Below are 20650 nucleotides of genomic sequence, written 5' to 3' on the forward strand. Positions count from 1 at the left end.
AACAGGTTTTTTTTCCTTTAAGTTTCTGCAAAGCAGAATACCCAAGGGCGAAAGGCCATCTTTGCGCAAAATACATTTTTTCTTCTACATCTCCTGTCCATGCACAAAACCACTGCAGCTGAAGCCAGTTCCCAAGAGCAGCTGAGAAATGACCCTTGATTCAACAGACACAAAAAGATAACATGCCTGTAAAGAGCCAGCTCAGAAGCTAAGAAAGTTTTGAGTCAGGATCCCTGGGTACAGAGCAATCTCCTCTCAGGGTTAATAATAAAAAAGAGGCACTGGCGGGAATAGCTGCAGACGGGAATTGGCTCCGCTGGCCTCGCTGGGGCCCACGCTGAGCTCTGGAGGGGCTCCAGCGCAGCTCAGCCTCACAGCCGGCGATGAGGGGAGCGCGGGGGCCCGGGCACGACCCCTGCTCCGTGGCTGCCGTAGATTTTACCTCACAAAAACGCGGTTTCCTGCCCGAACCCGACAGGAGCAGCCCCGAGGAGCTCTCCTCAGGCGGGCACACGAAGAAAGCTGTTCTTCTCGTTAAAGAGAAGGCCTCACAGCCTGACCGGTACAAGAACAGGCAATCACCCCGCCCTCCCCACCACCGCTCGGTCTCCGGTGACCGGGCCCGCCGGGGCGAGCAGCGGCCGCACGGCGGATGGCCGTTCCGGCAGGGAGTCCGGGCCCCGCCGAGAGCCCGCCCCGCGCTGCCATGGCGACGCTGCCGCCCGCCGAGCGGGAAACGCGCGCACATCCGGGTGGCTGCGGGCGCCGCGCGCTGCCTCCCCCCCTCCCGCTTCCGTTGGGCGCCAGTTCCGCTTCCGGTGCGGCGGAGCCCGGGACGGTGCCGGTTCCGTTGCCAGGGTGAGGGGCCGCATCGCGCTGCCGAGGGGCGGGGGGTGGATCGGCGGCGGTACTGTGACCCGGTGGGCTGTGGGGAGCGCCGCCGTGCCCCCGATCGCCGGGGCAGCCCGGCGGGTCTGGGCCCGAGCCCGTCCGTGCGCGGCGCAGGCCGCGCTTTACCGGGCCGGGGTGAGGCAGGGCCGGTCGCGGGGGGCGCCCGAGGGCGAGCGCTTGTCTCGGCCGGGTCGGTGCCCCCCGTAACGTCTGCGGGGAGGGAGCCGCTCCCCAGGCCCCGGGGCTGGCAGCAGCGTGCGGGCTCTCCCCGCTCGCCTCGCCCCGTGTCGCGGCTGGGACGGCCCCGACGGGAGACGGAGGGGGGAAAGCGAACCTCGGGTTGTGTTCCTGCGGCTGCTGTCCAGAGACCCGCTTGCGGCGGTGGCTGACGCAGAGCAACTTCTGATTTGAAGCCCCGTTCCTCCACCTGTTGCGGTGCAGTAGAAAGTGCCGCGGTCCCGTCTGCGGAGTATTGCACTTTCTGTGCTTTGGGGTTTTTACCTTTATGCTTTATGTTGCTTAGTGAAACTTAAAGATGTGGATGTCTCTCTTACAGATCTTCCAAGAAAAGTGGTGTAATGTGACAATTTAATTACAACAACACAACTTTAACACTTTCTCGGTCCAAGTGACCTTCCAACCCGTAGGCTTTTGGTGGTCCAAGGGGCTTGTAGACGCTCTGAAAACACAATTAACCAAAGCAGGTTTCAGTTCAGTAAGCTTCAGTTTCTCATTATGTGCAGCCCTGATGGTAGAAACTTTGAAAATCCTTGTGACTTTCTCTGCTCCTAATCTGTTTTCCTGTAATTATTGATTCTGGTGTCCACACTCAGTCCCCTTAGTGTTTTGGCATTGAATAAAGGTGTCTTATTTCTGCTTGGCGTTTCTGATAACACACATCTTGACAGGACTGTAATTCAGTAGGGGTAGACAGTTGGTCAAATGCTCAACTTCGGAGGGATGATCTTTTCAATTTAGTGCTGGACAGAGACTTGGGAAGTTTTCTTACAGTTCTTGCCCTATGCATTTTTTTGCAGAATGATTTGAGGTGTGTGGTACAGGTGAGAAAACAGACAATACACTCTTCTTTCTGTATACTTAGTCTTAAGGATTATGGACAGGGATAAATTATGATAATGATCCTATATATCAACATTGCTTGACACTATGCAGCCTTAACCTCAGCTGAATTTCTTGATGCTTCTAAGACCCCTTTTTATGAGTCTTTTCCGCAGGATAATACCAGGTCCTTACCTGATTTGGGGATATTTGGAAAAAAAAAAATAATTTTTCTGTGATACCAGTTTTCCTTTTCAATTTGTTTTCAGGGCTCTTAGAGGGAATAGAGTGGAGGTATGGCTTGTAGTGTCCTCAGCAAGCAGGTTTTATCTAGCCCTCTATTTCTCATCTGGTCTGAGCTTGGTGGGTATGCCTGAGTAACTACTTGTTCGTTCCTAATAGCCTGTACTGTATAAATGAGAAGTATTTTGTCTGAGAGCAAGTAACCTCTGAGACTACAATGCTAGAGAGGAAGAGGAATCAGATTTTTGGATTCTGAGATTTTTCAGGATTGCCAGACCTGTATTTCTTGGTGTAATGCATTTCTTGAAAGGGGATAGCCTCAGGTTTTTTCAAGGTCTGCTCTCTCTTCTTTTTGAATATCAGTCTTTCGAGGACAATCTTACCATTAGTGGTGCAGAGGCCTTCTCTGCATCTCCTGACAGTCTGTAACAGCCTTTTCATATCTTTCTATCTATTTCCTTGATTCTCTGTTTCCAAGCTTTAACAGAAAAAACACGTTCTTCTTCCTTCCGCATAAAGCTAAAAATCTTGTTTTTCTGCTGTGTTTAATGTAGCACTGAACTGCTAGGTACAATTTGTATAAGTGATGCTGTGTAAATTAAAGATAGTATAATTATTCTTGTTTTGTTAGCACTGCAATGAAAGTGCAGTTCTTACACTGTAATTGCATTGTGTAGGTGTGTATTTTGGCTTTGTTTTCAAACTCCTACTCTGATATTGCTACAGTGAGAGGTGAGCTGGGGTGTGTGTTACTGCAGGTATTGCACAGATCTTAGTGAAAGTAAATAGAGAAAGCCAATGCTAAAAATGAACTGTTGGGTTCGGAACTATTTTTATGGTTTTATGTATTTTAGGTATTTTGTATTTGCTGTTTTGTTGTTACATACGTAAAGATACCCATGGCTGGTTCGGTTGTGTAATTATTGCAGGGGACATTTGAGATTTAAAATTACTTTTATGATACTGCAGTACTCTGCTTGGGTGCTGGTTGTGCAGTGAACAGGCTGTACCTGCACAGAACACACAGCAAAGGAGCATATGCTGGAGCAAACGGTGAATGTGACATTGCTAAATACATTGAAGTGGAACTCGGAGCCCCAGTTTAAGTGCTCTTCTTTCTCCCTTAGTTTCAACATTTTATCAACATGTTTATCAACTGTTCATGCAAAACAAACAGCTCTTTGATGTACAATATAATAAAAAATCAAAAATACTTTAAACAGACTGTACGATTTGTAAAAGAGTAATTCTCCTATTTCTCCCTTATAGATCATTGTCTTTTTCTCCTGCAGCACATTTTTCAGAAAATAATACTGAACATATGCTTCAAGGATGTCTCTCTCTCTCATAATAAAATGGGGTGGACAGGAGTATACGATAACCTCGCTATCAGAAGAAGACACAGTGTTGGATCTGAAGCAGTCTCTTAAAGGTCTTACTGGAGTGTTACCAGAGCGTCAAAAATTACTTGGACTTAAAATGAAGGGTAACTATTCATATTTATTATTTTTTGTGGATGTGCCTGAAATGTGTATGGACGAACATCCTCTAAACCTAGCCAGGATGTGTATACTAACAGGGCATCTACCTCCCAGATCTAGCTTTTGAATGAACATAGGAATTTTATACATTACTGCATATTGTTTATTATTGATGCATCTACCTGGTAATTTTTTAAAGGCAGACATGGAAATGTGGCAAACGTACATTAAAAAAAGTTAAATTGCTGCTAGCCAGACTAGCAGTGTATCTGTATATGGAGGAGGACAGTAATACAGCTTGGGGTATTCTGGTGTTTGAAGGCTAGCTTATTTCAATTAAGCATGAAATGTATTGACAGTTTTCTAAAATCTCTCTACCCCAGTAAAAAAATAATCTGCTCGCATTATAGGCAAACCTGCAGATGATGATGTTAAGCTTGGAGCTCTCAAGTTGAAACCAAATACTAAAATCATGATGATGGGCACTCGTGAAGAGAGTTTGGTAAATATTTTACTTGTTTATTAGCTTAAACAGGAAAAGATGCTTTTATATATGTCTCCTCATTACAATTTTAAATTTGGAATATTCCAGTAATCATCTGAAAAATAGTAGACTTCTGTTGGTGTTTATTTTTCTATGTAAAGTAAGCTTTTCTGCAGAACTCTGATAGCAGTGTATACATTAAACTCCTGTATTGTTCTGGACTTAAAGTACAAACCTATTATTATGATATTCACTGACTTCTCAAATCTGAACAATCATCAGTATACTTTAGTAATTCTTTCCACTAGTAAAGTGAAATAATTTTGGTTAAATAGCATTTTTTCCTGTAATGTGCAGGAACAGAAACATGATATCATTGTTATTTTCCTTCAGTGATGCTAGTTATCTTTTATTATTATTCCTCTAGGAAGATGTCCTTGGGCCACCTCCTGATAATGATGATGTTGTCAATGACTTTGATATTGAAGAGGAAGTTGTGGAAGTAGAAAATAGGTTAGGAGTTTTAGCTATTAAAAAACAGTCCTGTTATTGAATGTACAGTATGCATTTTAATTAACTGTAACTTTTTGCACTGTTACATTAGGGAAGAAAATCTACTAAAAATTTCCCGCAGAGTTAAAGAATACAAAGTGGAAATTCTGAATCCTCCTAGAGAAGGAAAAAAGCTGCTGGTGCTAGATGTTGATTATACACTATTTGGTGAGATTTTATGCAACTTCTGGGTTTGTTTGTTTAAGAGGTCAGTTTATTTGCCAGTTCACATTTCTTGATTTTTGCTTTACAAATCTACTTCAGTAATTTTGGTATGTGTTGTACCATGTAACTTCTGCTTTGTAATATTTTGGGGTCTTCTGTTCGTATTTTAAAAAGCATCGAGCTTTTTAAGTGTTGCATATTGTTGATTTTAGTGCAGCAACTATTTACTTTCTGCAAGAAGATATAAAAAAAAATAGTATTTAATATTTTATCCAAATAATGTGTCTCTTGACCAACTTGTATCTTGGACATCACGGTGGCAGGGCAAGATACTGTAAAATAACGATCTCTGTCTGTACCTGATTGACTCCACTTTTGGGGGGTGTGGGAGAATAGCTTCAAATTTTATTTCCAGATTGTTACTAAACATGCAGAAAAACATGTTTTACTTGAAAAAACTGTCAGACTGGTTTTTTTGGAAGCCAGAATTTTCCTTCTGACTTAATTTTCTGGGATGTAGGTGTGTCATGGCAGCTTGACTATAAGCAGTAAATAATAGCTTGCTTTATTCCTTTTCTTTACCATTCCTTTTTGATGAGATTTGTTTACTATCTGAGAACAAAATTCAGCCTATTACTGAGTTTAAAATTTTTATGTAGAGGTCTTCTGCTAACAGAATTTGACAGCAGTTTTCTAATTGCAACAGGCAACATTTGCATGTCTGAAATAAGTTTGATGTATGTTGACAAAATTAACTGGACTAGGTTTGAAGGAAACTGTTTCATATGTCGGCTGTTACAAATTTGCTAAGGCGCACAGATGAACTATTTGGTCTGACTCTTCAAAGATACTCAGACCCACAGATCTCTATTTAACTATTAGCTAAAACCCTCAAATACCTGTAAGGATCAACAGATAAATATTCCCTCTGCTTCTTCTCTCCGTCTTTAAAACGGGAATTAATTCATGATTTTAAAGTGCCACAGTGCTTCCTTCAACAAACTCTTCAGGTCTCTGGATAAATAGAAAAGTCAGACTGAACTTTAATAACTTAACTTAAACTTTAATAATTAATTGCTTATCTCATATTCTTTTTAGACCACAGATCATGTGCTGAAACTGGGGTAGAACTGATGAGGCCATACCTTCATGAATTCCTGACATCTGCATATGAGGATTATGATATTGTAATTTGGTGTAAGTTTTATACTCAATACCTAAGACTTCATTGTAAATTGTCATTCAGAGCAGAAACTCCAGGTGGGAGGTTTTTATATTGCTTTTTACTGTGAATCACAAGATCTAAAACAATACATGAATTCTTAGCTGTAATACATTCAGCAGGAATGTTCACACAGCTGTTAAGAGCTATTTTAGAAAAACAGTAATTCTTATGTGAAAAAACAGCAATGTATTGCTCACGTGAATGGATCTAACCACAGTATAAAGCTCAACATCACTTTGCTGGATGTTACTTTGTACAAACAAACAAACAAGTGTTTGAAGTAACAGAATTGTATAATCAACATTCGAACACTGATGGCTATCTTTACAAATAAACTCAATCCAGACAATAAGTAGTGAACTGCCAAATGAACCAAACTCTCCTGTCTACAGGGATGGTTGATCGTTTGCCTTTGCATGCTGTTTCACTTCCTGTCCAACAGATGGAGAACAGGCTTTAGCCAGTGCAGAGTTTAAACCATATTAAAATTGTATTACAAAATTTAGTTTTCATAGCCTGGAACAATGTTTCCACATATTCTTAGATCAGTGGGCAATGTTGACACTTTGTCCTTTCCAGGCCTTATGTATTCTTATCATTGGTTCCAGGAGAAGATCCTGCACAGGCAATATGGTTCCTCAGACCTGGTGTAGCCCACTTCTTATGGTCCTGCAGACTGTAGTTCAGTAACAGCTGATCTAGAAAATGGTTTAAAGGCATGCAGTGCTTCATCTAGTTGTTCATTTGGAAAGTAAGCTTTTTAAAAAAAAAAAAAAAAAAACTTCCATGGAGGAAGACTGTCTTCAAGGTAGTAAACCCTAAAAGCTGTAACAAGGGTGAATCTTTCTGAAATTAAATTTTGTGTAAAAATTTGATATGTTAAAGTGAACAGTTTCTTGGCTTGTTTCTTTTTTGCCTGTCAGTGACTTATTTTGATAAAGTATTCTTTCTGTTTCCTCCCTTTTTGTTTCAGCTGCTACTAATATGAAGTGGATTGAAGCAAAAATGAAAGTAAGTTGTTCTGAAAATGTGTAATTTGTTTCTAGTCTGGCTAGCTGTTCATATAGTTGGACTCATGCTCAGCGTTATAGAGCAGGTTAGCAACTGGGGAGGTTGTATGAATCAATATCTGAGTTTTTTAAATCTTCATAGTCACTTTAAATTGTCTTTGTCACAAAACTAGTTTAAATCTAATTTTAGAATTCCACACAAACTATCAGCAGTAGGTGCTAAATTTAGCAGAACTAAACACAAGTCAGTACCTGCTGAAACTTAGATTAGTCACACAGCCTTCACAGTTGCTTTCATCTTACCTCTAATTATAGACCTCTAGTCTTTAAGTGTAATATCTTTTTTTTTTAAAGGAGCGGACAGATGTGGCATGCTGGAGTAGGTTATCAAGAGGAAACTCTTTTCATATTTATTTTGTACCTCTTGCAGCTGTGTTGTTCTGTTGCTTCCTCTGCCTTATTAAACATCCGTAAGAGCTCTTCTTTCAATCCTAGTTTCTTCCGTATGTAAATCAGGCAACTAGCCAGTTTTGCACAGCTGACCTAGTCGTAAACACATTTACAGTCAGGCTTAGCTGTAAATCTAATGAGCTTACTAAGAATTGCTGTACATTTGGTTGGTGGGTTGGGGTTTTTTATGCTTATAAATCAAAGCTTGTTTCCATTTCAGGGAAAACTCTTTCAAATTAAAGTTTTTGTATTTCCACTCTTTGTTAAGACTAACTATTTTTTTCAGGTTTTAACAGAGCAAAGCACATTTTCCAGTGTTCTATTCCTCAAAATAATGAATTGCTGCAATTTTTCTAAACAAACAAAAATGCCTCAGAGTGATCTCGGGAATGAGAACCTTTAATCAGAACTATGAAGTAGAGTTAGTGCAAGTAAAATCAGTGTTGAGCCTTGCAAACATTGCACTTCTTGTGGCAGCGTTACATCTCTGTTTATGTTGTGTCTCTCAGTGTAGTGCTAGGATTCAATCTGGTGGAAAACCATTGTTCCAAACTGGACTGTTTCCCATGCATTGGTCACCTTTCTACATTTCTAGGTTGCCTTTCCAGCCCTCTCATATGCTACTGAATCACCACTTTTCTATGCCTTCTCCTGGATCTTGATCAGCTGAGATTGCTACCACTAGATGCCTACTGCTTTTTCTTCTTAAACTGATAGTACCAGGGGTGATTACCTCTAAAAGCTTTACTTTTTGTCAGGGAGCAATGATCCGAGCAATATTTGGCATTAAAGTTTTTGTTTTAAACTACAAAGCAGGAACAGCATTAAAAAGAAGGGAGTATCAGATGACCAAGTTTAATCTCTCATTTACCATCTTATTTATGCCTGGAATTCAGACAGTCTAGAACAGCTAGTTTTTTTCAGTGTAACAGGACACTGACCCAGGTAGGTAGTGCTTTTCATTTGCAAGATTCACTTTTTCATGTAAAAGAAATCAATTAAGTGTGGCTAGATATCTGCAAGAGGTATTTTCTCCTTGTTTTGTAGCTTTGCACATTACTGCTGTTGCACACACCAGAAATTAAGTCAGCAATATCTGTGTTACAACATGTCGGCAGATTTTACTATTACTTTTCAGCTTTGTAAAGGATTTGAAATTGAAATGATGCTCTCTCATCTACTCAAAGGGGTTTTTTTTTCTAAAAAGGATAAGTTTTCCTTAGAGTCTTTATTTCTGGAGTTACCAAATCTTTAAAGTGCAAACTGACAGATTTCTGACTAACGTTGGCTATCTTGGACATGTGTAGGAGGAAAGGGTAACAATGAACTGTTTCATCTTAGATTGGGTTGTGATTTGTTGCAGCTTACTGGAAGGAACAAATAGTAGACAGTACACAGTTGCTATCCTTGCTATAGATATTGAGCAAAGTTGAGGCATGTAGAACTTGTGAAAGATTATGCATGAAGGTATGAGCAAGATCTCTCTGTATTTTGCCTTTTCTGCAAAGTTGCTTTGGTTTTATGCTGACATCAGTTCATAAGTTTCTGATTGTAAACGCTGCAAAAATAAATTCCTATCAGCTTTTTTCTCTTGGTAGAATGGTGTACTTTTATGATTCTCATTGGATAAAAAAATCTAAACCTCCCCAGATATCTATTTTTAGTGTGTCTCTGGTAATCCTCAGCAGCTCACCATTGACAAACAATGTATTATAATCATGGTTTCAGCTGTACAGCAGTAAAACTGTAATAATTAGAAGCTTTAATAATAAATCTTTGTGATGCAGGAGCTTGGAGTGAGTACCAATGCAAACTACAAGATAACTTTCATGTTGGACAGTGCTGCCATGATAACAGTGCACACTCCTAGAAGAGGACTAATAGATGTAAGTACCTATTTTTTCCTGATATTTTTCTACATTCAACTGACATGTTATCATGCCCCTTTGAAATATTCAACAATAAAGTTGTGCTGGAGTTTTCATGCAAGAAAACTCTAAGCATCTTGGAAACGTAGATTTATTTTTTTTTCCTACTGAAATTCTCTATTGAAGTTTTATTTTAAGTAATACATTTGGATGACACTGCTTTCAAATCCAATAATAGATAACTTGCAAGAAAATCTAGTGCCAACAGAAAGGTTTTCTTCAGTGTGGGAGGTATTTAGTATATTGTACTATTTCACATCACTTCCCTTATTAAAACCCAAGTACCTGATAATTTTTCAGCAAAAGAATTCAAGTGTCCATTCGAGTTTGGACTCAAGTTCCTACAGACTGGTATTTTCATCTGCTGCATATGATCTGATTTACCTCAGGTACCTTGTATGTGTTATTTTTGCAGGTGAAGCCTCTTGGTGTTATCTGGGGAAAATTTTCAGAATATTACAGCAAAAAAAATACTATTATGTTTGATGATATTGGCCGAAACTTCCTAATGAATCCACAAAACGGACTCAAGGTAATTTTAACTGGAATTTTTTTTACTACTTTTTCTTATACTTCAAGTAGTACTTTCTCATACTACTTTGCTGTACCATAAAGAAAGACTATTCTTAACTAGCAAAGATGCATATTTTATTTTTTGTTGTTTAGATTGCCATTTGTCTGGACTAGTATTTCCCTAACAGTAGTATTAAATAAGCTTTGTTTCACTGTTAAGTGAGCTTTTAAGAGACTACCAAAATCAATGAAATCATGATTTCTGCTTAAATTGTACCTGCGAGCCATAATCAAGCTGGGCTTTGCTGACAGGCACCATTGAAGTATGTGATGTTCAATCTCAAGAGTTGTTATGTTCAGAAAATAAATCAAATAACAAGTGGTTGTACTTCATGGTAGTATGCCAGTGTAATAGCAAGCATTCTGTTCTGGGAAATAATTAATACCTTGAGCCATTTTGACTGCAGAACAGCAAATATTTAATTTTATAAAATTGTCAACCAGTTTGCACTCCAATATCAGTGCTGGTTCTGAATAAGAAGAATGCAACTTAAATTTCTACTTACATATGATGGTACAGTAGTATGGTATTAAAAGAACCCTCATAAATTTCTTTAAGAAAGAGAAGATGTTTTCAAATGCAGAAATCCAAGATGATGTTTCTTTGAAAGTATCCATGATGTGAAGAGGATAGCAATTGATGAGATCTATCAAGATGATGTTAATTGGAACTGTACAGTGTTAGGAGAATCAGGGATAGCAAAGATCTTGCTAAGAGAGGATTATCCAGAGAGCTCCCTCTAGCTCAGGTTTGAAAGATGTTTGTCAAAATGTTGTTAACAGAGCTACAGACAAGAACTTTGAATCACTAAAACAAAGCACAGGTATAATGTATTCCAAGCTTAAAGCAGTTGTCAGATAAGCTTTATTTCTGACATCGCTTTTCACAGAAACTATGATTGTGGTCACATGCTTTTTGTTGAAAAAAAAGCATCTGGTTCCAGCGATGCCGCACAACTCAAAGCAGAGCTGAAAACCCCTCATGTCTCCTGCAAAAATATCTGTGAAATCATATTAGAAAGTGTGGCAGTCCATTCCAGATCGTTTTAGCATTCTGTCTGACTGGGAGGGGAAGGCTTGAAGAAGTACAAGATAAAATTTCTTCCTGGTGGGCACGCAAGACAAAAGTCGAACAGTCCAGTTTGCACGAATAAGAAGCCAAATTGGATGTGGCCACTAATGGAAAAGGTTTTTCTTCCACTTACCTAAGAGAAGTTATAATTTGGCATAGTACTGAAAATATATTTTAATTAGGTGGTAAATGATAGAGAATCGGAAGCAATTTTCTTACTTTGAGCAAATGGTTATACTGAGTTTGTTTATTTTGTATAGATAAGGCCTTTTATGAAAGCACATTTAAATCGGGATAAAGACAAGGAGCTTCTAAAGCTCACTCAATACCTCAAAGAAATAGCGAAATTAGATGACTTTTTGGAGCTGAATCACAAACATTGGGAAAGGTAAGAACAAAGTCAAAATTTTTTCTTCCTTCTGTCCCTGACCTCACTCTGTTTTGCTTGAGTTTATCTGTACAAAGACAGGAAACAGCTGAGCTGATGAACTCTGACATCACTTACAGTTATGAAGGTCTTTTAGTTTGAGTAGAATTTTAATAAGGCTATAGTGTTTGGGCTGCTTCTCTAAAATGATAAGATTTTGACAGAATGGACCTTTTCTTGTCATACTTCTGCAGTATTCAGGACCGCTGATTGTTTTCAGTGAAGCAATTATGCTTCCTAAAGGGAAGAGAATTTTTGAAGAAACCTGGTCCCTGGAAATCTCTTTCTTTCCACCCCTACAAAGTTAGGTTGTCAGTTCGGATCTCAAGTCCTTTGTTACAAGGCAACTTTTCTGGCAGTTACTTCAGAGGTTTGGGGTGTTACAGCGTGGTTCTCAGGCGCTATCCAAGTTGTGTGGTGTTATGGTATTCATCGGCTCTGAAATGTAAGTTACTGTGTTACGAACGAGAGTTTTCCAAACGCTTAGGGCACCAGTTAGCATCCTAATTGTTGCTGGAAAATAAATAGCTGAAGTGTTTGCGCAAAATTCTTCATGGTTTTATGCAACAGCCTGAAGTTTCAATACACGTGAAAAAAAGTGTGTGTAATATGTTATTCAAAAAACACTCATTCAGTGCTTAAAAGAACAGCCTTGCAAACTTGATACAGTTTTCTTTCTTGTTTCTGATTAGAACAGAAAGTCAAATGTTAAACTTTAAAAGCAGAGAAATTCACTGGATACTTCCAACTGTCAGTTAAATTGGTTGGATTTTTTTTTTTTCTAGAGTATTTGCAAAGACTTCAATGTCACCACTTAGCCAGATTCCTCCAGCTGTAGTAGTAAGAGAACTATGAGATCAGAAAACAAGCATTTTTGAGTAACTCAGCTTCTCTAAAGAAGCTAGTGGAGGGCTGTTCTTTTCAGGTTCTACTGGATGACTGTTCATTAAATTCTTGAATTTATTTGAAGGAGTGCCATATCTAATGGGCGTTTTTATCTTAAAGGATATAATAGCTGCTTTTCCAACTGATGTAATTTTCAACCTCTTAGAATAAAACACGTTTCCATTTCCTTCCTCCCTTTAGTTTCAAAAATCCTAATAGAGTAACTAGAAAAATGACTTTGAATTACTGTAAGGTAACCTATCATGGAATTGAAAGAATGTTGTAATCAAATAAAATCATAAGTAGTATTGCTCACATTTCTAATTTTTGGTTATCAATAGGAGGATAGCTAGTGAGAAAAGAAAGCAGATTCATACTTTGAGTTTATAAAAGGTACTGCATATATTTGTGCCTACCTCTTATCTTGTGAAAAACTGTACTTTTGTTTCTTTCAGGTATCTTTCAAAGAAGCAAGGACAATAACGCTAGTAAAGTTGTGTGGCACTGCATTGAAGGGAACGTAACTAAGATCATTGGACTTTTCCTTGCTTTTACGCTAGAGTATAATAGTGCTGGACACTGGATCCAATGCCAGAATGACTGCTATACTTGGTCTTCCAGGTGGTTGGTTGTGGGTTTTTTTCTAAAAGATCACAGCAATAAGCTCAAAGTGGGAGAAACAAGTCAGTTACTTTTCCTTGCATTCAGTTCTGGTGTTACTACTTAAAATACTTTCTTCTCCTTTGCTGCCGAAGTACAACCATAACCATTAAAGACCAAAACCATTCTGAATCTAGAAAAAAAATGTTTAGACCAAAAAAGTTGAGTAAGGTGCCAACCTTGGCAGTGTATGAATTGTATAAGCCCTCTATTCCCTCCATCTTTAGAAACAGTCTCCCTCTCCCATTCCAGTATTTAAGTCTATAAATTACAAGTTGTCTAAGTTTGGTATGTATTAGTATGTCAGTGTTTCTCTGTGCAAGACAGTAAGATGGGAAAGTACCACCTCTGTGGCCAATTTACCCCAGTGCGTGAACTTGTACTATAAAGCAGTGTTTACTGGAAAACAAAAGATTGAAGTTTGAGGGAGAGAAACCCACTCTTATTTGGTAAGTGAAAAGCAGGCTGCCTGAAAAATTCTCATATGTCAGATAAAGGGTTTAAACCTCAGATGAAAGTCACATTCCTAACAAAGCATGAACAAACCCCTTGTTCTCTTCTAGCTAAATCTTGTCAAAGTGCAAACACTGTGTTTAAATACAATATTCAGCCATACTGTTCTTAAAATATCATTTACTTGCGCTGCTTATGCCTGCACTATAGAAGTGTGATGTGACTGCTGTTTGGCATTACCAACACTTGTGCATTATGCAGTTCATGTATTTGAAAGAAGACTGACCCTTTCAAATAAAAATGGTATATATTGTTCTTAAGGAACTATAGCAGTTGTGTAAATAATAAATACCTTTTTCATAATTTGTGTCCTGTGCTGTTCTAAATATCTAGTTTGCATAATAGAGAAACCATTTATACTCTTCATTTTGGTTTTTTGGGGTGTTTCTTTGGATTCCAGAGACATGGGTTTTGCATCAGTAGTTAAATAAGAGACTGGTATGTGCTGCTGCAAATTAGGGCAGTGGTCCCAGCTGCCAGGGAAAGGAACCTTGACAGCAAATGTCAGAATGTCAGGACAGCAGACACAAATGAGCTGTTAAGATGAGCATGCTAGGCTCCAGCTCAATGACCTGTCAGAAAATACACAGTTTCTTATCTGCTGCTCTTTGTGGTTTAGTGCCAACCCAAGCTGTGTTTTAAACTAGTAAACCAGAAACCTGATGCATAAAAATCTTTGTTTTAGGTAAGTATGGAGGGTGAATTTCTGAAATTGTGTCTCCTAGAGCTGATCTCTGAACTAGAAGGCTGACTCACTCGTGTACATACAGTACGGATATAGTCCCTGAGCTTAGAGCGATCCTTTACCTCGAAAGGCTGCAGTAGCACAGATGCTGGACTATAGGACTGGTATATGGTGTACTAGAGTACCTTTCAATTTAAAGAATTGAAAGAAGTCAAGGCGTTGGCACTTGAACCACCTATAGAGTTTGTTATGCTACCCAGGCAGAGAAAACAGAACCAAGGGAATGTATTTTAACATGTGCCCGTATCTTTTCACTCAAAGTTAACAGACAAACAGAAGTTTTACAGTGAATCAGCAGTACGCCTTTCTTTTGCTTTATACAAGGAACATTAAAGAAAAAATCTTAGTTTTTTTATTTCAGTGACACTGGGATTTCAACCCAGAATTTCAAAGTATTTGCTGATCTGAAGTAGATGTGCAATCCCTTTTCAAATATTTTATAAGCTGCACTGAAATATGTGAGAGTATGATCTCATCGTGATGGTAACACATTGCTGTTACTGACAAGTCATCGTGTCTTTTATGACTAACGTTGTTTCCCTTATCATATTTTATGTTTAAAGACTAGTCTTACAATTTGAATTTTTTTTTTCTTTTCAAAAGAAGCCTGTGTATTTTACTGGCTATCTCCTATAAACACTGCAGTGATTTACTTGGCTCAGACATGACTGAGATGTATAAAATCGTGAAGCTGTAGATAAGGCAAGCGCAAAACTGATGTTCACCAAATCCCACAATACTAGAATGAGGGGTCACTCATACAAATAGGAGCATGGCTTAAAATTGTTAAGAGCAGCAGGTAGCAATCTCCTGGAATATGTTACCACCGTTTGTTGTGGAGGCAGGTGGCATCAGCAGGTTCAGAACAGAGTTAAGACGACTTCACCAACAAGTCCGTAGTCAGATGCTAAAGGGAATAGGCTAGGAAGGTCTAATATTCTTAATACAAGAATTGCAGGTGCTCAGGAAGATGAGAGTGGGTCACACAGAGTGGCCAAACCTGCACGCTCCCCTTTAACCACTGGTGGGTGGAGCTTCGGCTGAAGCAGCGCAGCTCTCGTGTTTGTACTGCATGGGTCTTCCAGGCTATACATACAGTATGATTCTGTGCCAAACTACCAGAATTTAGTATAACTGCAAGGATAAATGGCTACCTTTCTGATTACCCCAAAGTAATATATTTATTGCTCCTAAGTTCAAAGGAAAACACCTCTGCTCACTTTTTGTTTCTCCTTTTTAATAGGGAAGGCAGTTTTGACCTACTTATATTTCCAAAGTATAGTTGAGCCTTGTGAATAACTATCAACAGCAAAGTTTAAAGCCTTGTTCCCTGTTAACATTTAGTTTCCTTTTAGATTATATTGAGGTACCTGAGAAGTACTTGATCAACAGCTTTGACAATCTCTGTTAAAAGAAATAGGATTAAAACATAATCAAAGAGAGGGAGTGTGCAGCTTAATTATAGAGCTCATAATTTACTGTTCTGCAAAACTCTGGAGAAGCATTAAATGGAGTCCAAAATAGTCTAAATATTCATGTGTCAGAGACTGTACTGGGCTCCCAGTACGTGTCAAGTATTTGGTATGTTGTTCTGTCTGATTATTCATACCAAAAGAGACAGTCCATTTAAAAATGAAGTTATTTCTGTAAGCTCTGGATATCTGACAACTCTAATGCCTCTCTGTGGCATGAATGCTCATCACTGGAGGTACATGGAGTGACAGCTGAAGCCAAGAACTGGACTGCAAATTCAGCTCCACAAATCCTGCTGCATGACTGTGAAATCAACTAGTTGCCAATTTTTATTCCTGACTTGACATGTGACTGACAGCAAGTGGATGCCAAAGGGTTTAAGACAATTTTCCACTCTGTCTGTTCAGGATGTATTTAAGACTGATGTGAGAAGTGCTGAATACTTTCTTCCTACCAATAAGGTGAAGCCTAGGTAAGAATTGTGTTTCAGAGGGTAAAGAAAAGTAAACAGTTCTGATTCACTAAAGCTGTTTAAAACCAGAAATGCTGGATGAAGAGGTGTTAGAGGGCAGAATCCTCCAACATTTCTCTATTGACATTGCAGCAGTCATGGCAGGTGCTAGCCAGTATTCGTGTGGGCAACCACTGCACCCAGTGTAGGGTGGCTGATGAAGTGCTTTGGCTGGGGGATCGATGGAGAGACTTCCACAAAAAGGAAATGTTAAGGTAGAGAATAACAGGACTAGAAGAGAAGAATACTGATCTATCCTGGAGAAGACAAGGTACATCTTTCAAGTGTTACAAGTTTCTTCTGTAAGTAATATTAGCAATATCTTGTGACAGCCATAAGTTACCAGAGTTCTATACTGACATTTGTGCTTTGAAAGGGCTCTTCACTAATCAGGACATGTTTTAGGTATAAGCAACTCAAAAGATTCAGGGTCTGGAAGAGCTGCCTCATGGTGAGAAATGAATGATATCAGTTTGGTTAGGTTTTCCTAGAGAATGGTGAAAAACATGTATGATGCCTTACAGTGCCAAGTTTGACTTTCCAGACTCCTGGTTTTATCTGCTGGACAACACTGTCTATCTTAGACCTTTATTGCCCGGCTGTATTATCCACTCCAGGTCCCCTACACTGCAATCCCCCGTTACCGTTTAGATCCCCAATAATCACACGAGGCCTCAACCTCACCATTCATACACCAGCCCTTTTCTGATCGTGTTTTATAATAGAGGATTTAAAAGTGAACTATTTATATACTGATGAGCTTTCTCACAGATCCCTGAGCTTCCTTGTTTATGCTTGTTTATGAAGTTTGCTCATCTCTGGAGATCCTTTGATGCTGCAAGCACTTGAATGCTCATTTAGTTCTCAGGAGTCTGTGCAGAGCTTGGCATGTTTCCTTGCCACACACAGACACATACAATGCCATGCCATTAATTTCTATGTCTCTCCTAGCAAATAGTTTTCCCATCAATTCATTTTCTGTTAAGAAATAATGGGTACAAGTCAAAGGGAGCTTGTTCTCCAATTGCATAATGCTCTTGGCACTACGGGTGGGGTGGTAGGCACAGCAAAGAAGAGTGCATCATTAGCACTTGATTAAAAGTTGTTTTTTTCTCTTGCAACTCTAGTTGGAATTGCAAGCCCACTCTGCTCACATAACACCATTTTTCCGAGGTGTTTATATATGAGGAAAGAGCAGCTCTTATCATTTTCACCATGGCAGGGACGAGGGTTGGCTGCAGCTCCTGTGTGCAAGGGGACTGGGTGACCTGGAGCAGAGCCTGCATGGTCACTGTTGCTGAGCAATCCCCTTGCCACACCCTGGAAGATTTTGACCTTGGTGTTATGAAACACTAAGGCTATTGCATCAGATTTTTAGTGACTAAATATCTTCACCTGTGGTGTTAAAGCATTTGGTATTTAACAACAAGAGCCTTGTTCTTCACTATTTATGCTGCTCTTGAGAGGACAGCAAGTCAAACTCTGGATCAGAGCATCAGTCAAAGAAGTCATAGTTCAATATAAATGCCCGAGCCAAACATCTTAACCTTCAGATGTGATTGGAATTTTCACCTCCAACAGTCTGAGCCAATACTTCGTTCTGCTTGCTGCAAGATCAGCCCCTGGATTTGAGTTGGATCTGCCATGCCTCTTCCTGAAGAAGAGCCAGACAGCTGGGCATGAGTGGCTGAGTCACAGGCTGTTCAGAAGTCTGAATTGTTTCATATTGGAGGGAAATGTCCACAGATGAACAAAAAATTGAACAAGCTCCACTTTGACACCCAGAGTTATGTTTCTGAACATGTTCTCATAGTAATATTGCAGTTAAAAAACCTCCTTCCTGTCTTTGTTTTTTTTTTCCAGTGCTCTAGAATCTTTCCCTTGTTTCTTAAAAGCTTCTTGGTGTGGGTGTATATCAGGTCTCAATTTGTGCTTTATTGGCACAGTGGACTCTAAATGCTCCATAGGAGGCAGCGTGCAGTGGTATTGTAATGACCGAGTGCTTTGATGAGCTTTGTACATTATTGATGTGTTACAAGCCAAGAGCTCCTCTGGTAAGCATCAAACTTTTTTCCTCAGGTGTTTTCCACTAGTTTGGGTCATACGGGAAGAACAAATGGTGGCACAGGAAGAAACAAATTCTAATAAAACTTTCAAAGATACCCTGCTTCCTAGGGCAAGGTGAGATGGCTCTAGAATTGTATTTTGCAAGGCTTATGATTCCTTACCCTGCTTTCTATATTCAGTTCACATTTCATGCCATACATGGGTAAGCGACATTTGAGAGTCGTGAAAACGGCAAGCACCAGTTTAGGAGGTGAGCATGAGCAGAATTTCAAGCACATGCTTAAAGTGCAACTGATGCCAGCGTGACTTTTCGGTCCCTCTGCTGTCCTAATGATGGATATTCTTTGAATCAGGACCAAAATGAGTGCATTTTTGCAAAAGTTAAGTGTATTAAACTGCCTCAGAGATGAAAATGATAAAGTGATGTGGTTTTTTTAAAAATCTGATTAGTCCCTTACAGATGTGCCTAGACATAACAGGTATGTTGTAAAGCCTTTTTCTATAACAAATCAAAACCTAAATAAGTTGTGTCTAACACTTGAAAAAAAACAAATTCTGAGCTTCATATATATGTGGGTTTGTAATTACATCTCAACAATATCCCAAGCCCCAAACAGAGTAAATTGCGATAAACACATCCAGAAGTCATCAAATTACTTCATTTTGAATTTAGTGAGTGGTTGCAGCTGGAAGAAAACAGGCAAATAATCGAGAATTGTGACTTCTTTAAACAGAATCAAAATACTGCATTTTGTATGTGCATTTCTACTTTCAAGTAGTCCTAAATTTTAAGAATTTAAGTAACCTAAAGTGAATCTTTTTCCTCAATCTGATATGATTGGTTTGGTTAGTTCACTGAAAGATATCAAACAACACCTTGAAAGGATATTTACTTTAGATAGACCAAAACCGAGTAAATTTAGGTAGATTTAGTTCTGCAATTAGTAAACTATGTAACATATGGTTTTATGGAACTGAAATGCACCCATGCAGCATTGAGATGGCACTGTTGTCACTGGTGAAACTGAATTCATGGCTTGTCACTCACTCATTACAGCAATCCCTGACCAATTTATAGGGCTATAAAATAATTGTCCAGTTAAACTTACATCACTGATGCAGAACGATTCGTTACTCTCCGACGTATGGAAAGATGTGTTGAACCACGCATGCTGAGAGCCCCACAGCTCGGTGCTAGTCCAGAAGCCCCAGGTGGGTGCTGGGAGCCCAACTTCACAGCTGGGGGTCAGAGATAAGGGTGAGTTAGGGAGAGACCAGCAGGGAGAAGTGCTTGTCTTCATCTCTGCTCACCCTGCAGTTAACCCAGCACATTGCATGTGGAGGTTCCAGGCAGCCGGTGAGATGAAAACATCAAAATGAGCAGTAGATCTTGTGAGATTAACATATAAAATCCCATAATGGATATGTAGGCAACACAGATAACTACAGACCCACAGAGCATGACTCAGTCAAGTACAGGGCACAATTCCAGAAACTATGAAAGGAAAAAAAAATCACAGCATTACCTCCAAAGAAAGTTGATTCAAGCCAGAGAACAGCAACAGCACTAAGTTATCAGACTACTTAGGCAGTAAGCAGGGCAAATGGAGACTTATGGGCAGAGTTTCCAGCACTGGTCAATCTTTCATAAGGATCAGCTGAGCTGTACACCCCCCTCCCGCCTTGCCTTTCCAGAGGGTTGAGCAGAAGCCTTGGGCCAGGCATGGCACAAGCACCATAGCAAAGTGCTAAAGGCTGGGAAGGAAACCAGACAGGAGCTTTTGAGCTAAAGCTTCTGCCAAAGCCAATTAACATGCAATGGCTGGATTGCACCAGCCTTACAGGAGCAGGAGATGGCACGGAGTGACTTTATCTTACCTAGCAGAGATGGCACTGTGCAGGGTGTTCATGCAGTCAAGGTATCAAACAGTCCCTATAGCCCTACAACAAGGACCTAGCAGCAAGTGTATTTGCCCAAACCCTTCCTTGAGCCATGGATTGGTGCTGTTTCTCCTGTTCCCAAGTCACAGTGAAACATGGGCACAACAGGACTTTCTCAAGACAGCACAGATGTGCACTGAAAGCAACAGAGCAAGGCTGGAGGGGTATCCGCAGGTCCATGCTGTCCTGCCTCCCCTCAGCCCCTGCTCATGCTGCAGGGAGGCAATAGCTGGGCAGAGAGCTCCACACCCACCGTCATGTCTTAAAGCCAGGACATGGGTGCCATGGACACCCA

General features: G+C 39.8%; 1 protein-coding gene across 2 annotated transcripts; it reads left to right on the top strand.

The window, feature by feature from the left end:
- Window positions 1-831: 831 nt before the first annotated feature.
- Window positions 832-13902, top strand: UBLCP1 (ubiquitin like domain containing CTD phosphatase 1). 2 transcript variants are annotated; one of them, XM_059825348.1, is made up of 11 exons: window positions 832-858; window positions 3486-3679; window positions 4085-4176; window positions 4586-4671; window positions 4763-4878; window positions 5974-6072; window positions 7074-7111; window positions 9348-9446; window positions 9904-10020; window positions 11394-11521; window positions 12901-13902. In XM_059825348.1, the coding sequence occupies exons 2-11, from the start codon at window positions 3526-3528 to the stop codon at window positions 12926-12928; spliced, it is 957 nt and encodes a 318-aa protein (XP_059681331.1). In that variant the 5' UTR covers window positions 832-858; window positions 3486-3525; the 3' UTR covers window positions 12929-13902. The 2 variants fall into 2 exon arrangements, with proteins under 2 accessions (XP_059681331.1, XP_059681330.1); XM_059825347.1 differs by having other exon boundaries at window positions 839-858; window positions 3463-3679.
- Window positions 13903-20650: the final 6748 nt, after the last annotated feature.

This window comes from Gavia stellata, chromosome 16, assembly GCF_030936135.1.
Source record: "Gavia stellata isolate bGavSte3 chromosome 16, bGavSte3.hap2, whole genome shotgun sequence".
NCBI classification, from domain to species: domain Eukaryota; kingdom Metazoa; phylum Chordata; class Aves; order Gaviiformes; family Gaviidae; genus Gavia; species Gavia stellata.

What these genes read in the sequence shown, in the direction of transcription:
- UBLCP1 (XM_059825348.1), top strand. Translation starts at nt 3,526, where the DNA reads ATGTCTCTCTCTCTCATAATAAAATGGGGTGGACAGGAGTATACGATA. An exon ending in TTATGATATTGTAATTTGGT is followed by an intron (nt 6,073 to 7,073) that starts GTAAGTTTTATA and finishes TTTTTGTTTCAG; the next exon opens with CTGCTACTAATATGAAGTGG. An exon ending in GGATTGAAGCAAAAATGAAA is followed by an intron (nt 7,112 to 9,347) that starts GTAAGTTGTTCT and finishes TTTGTGATGCAG; the next exon opens with GAGCTTGGAGTGAGTACCAA.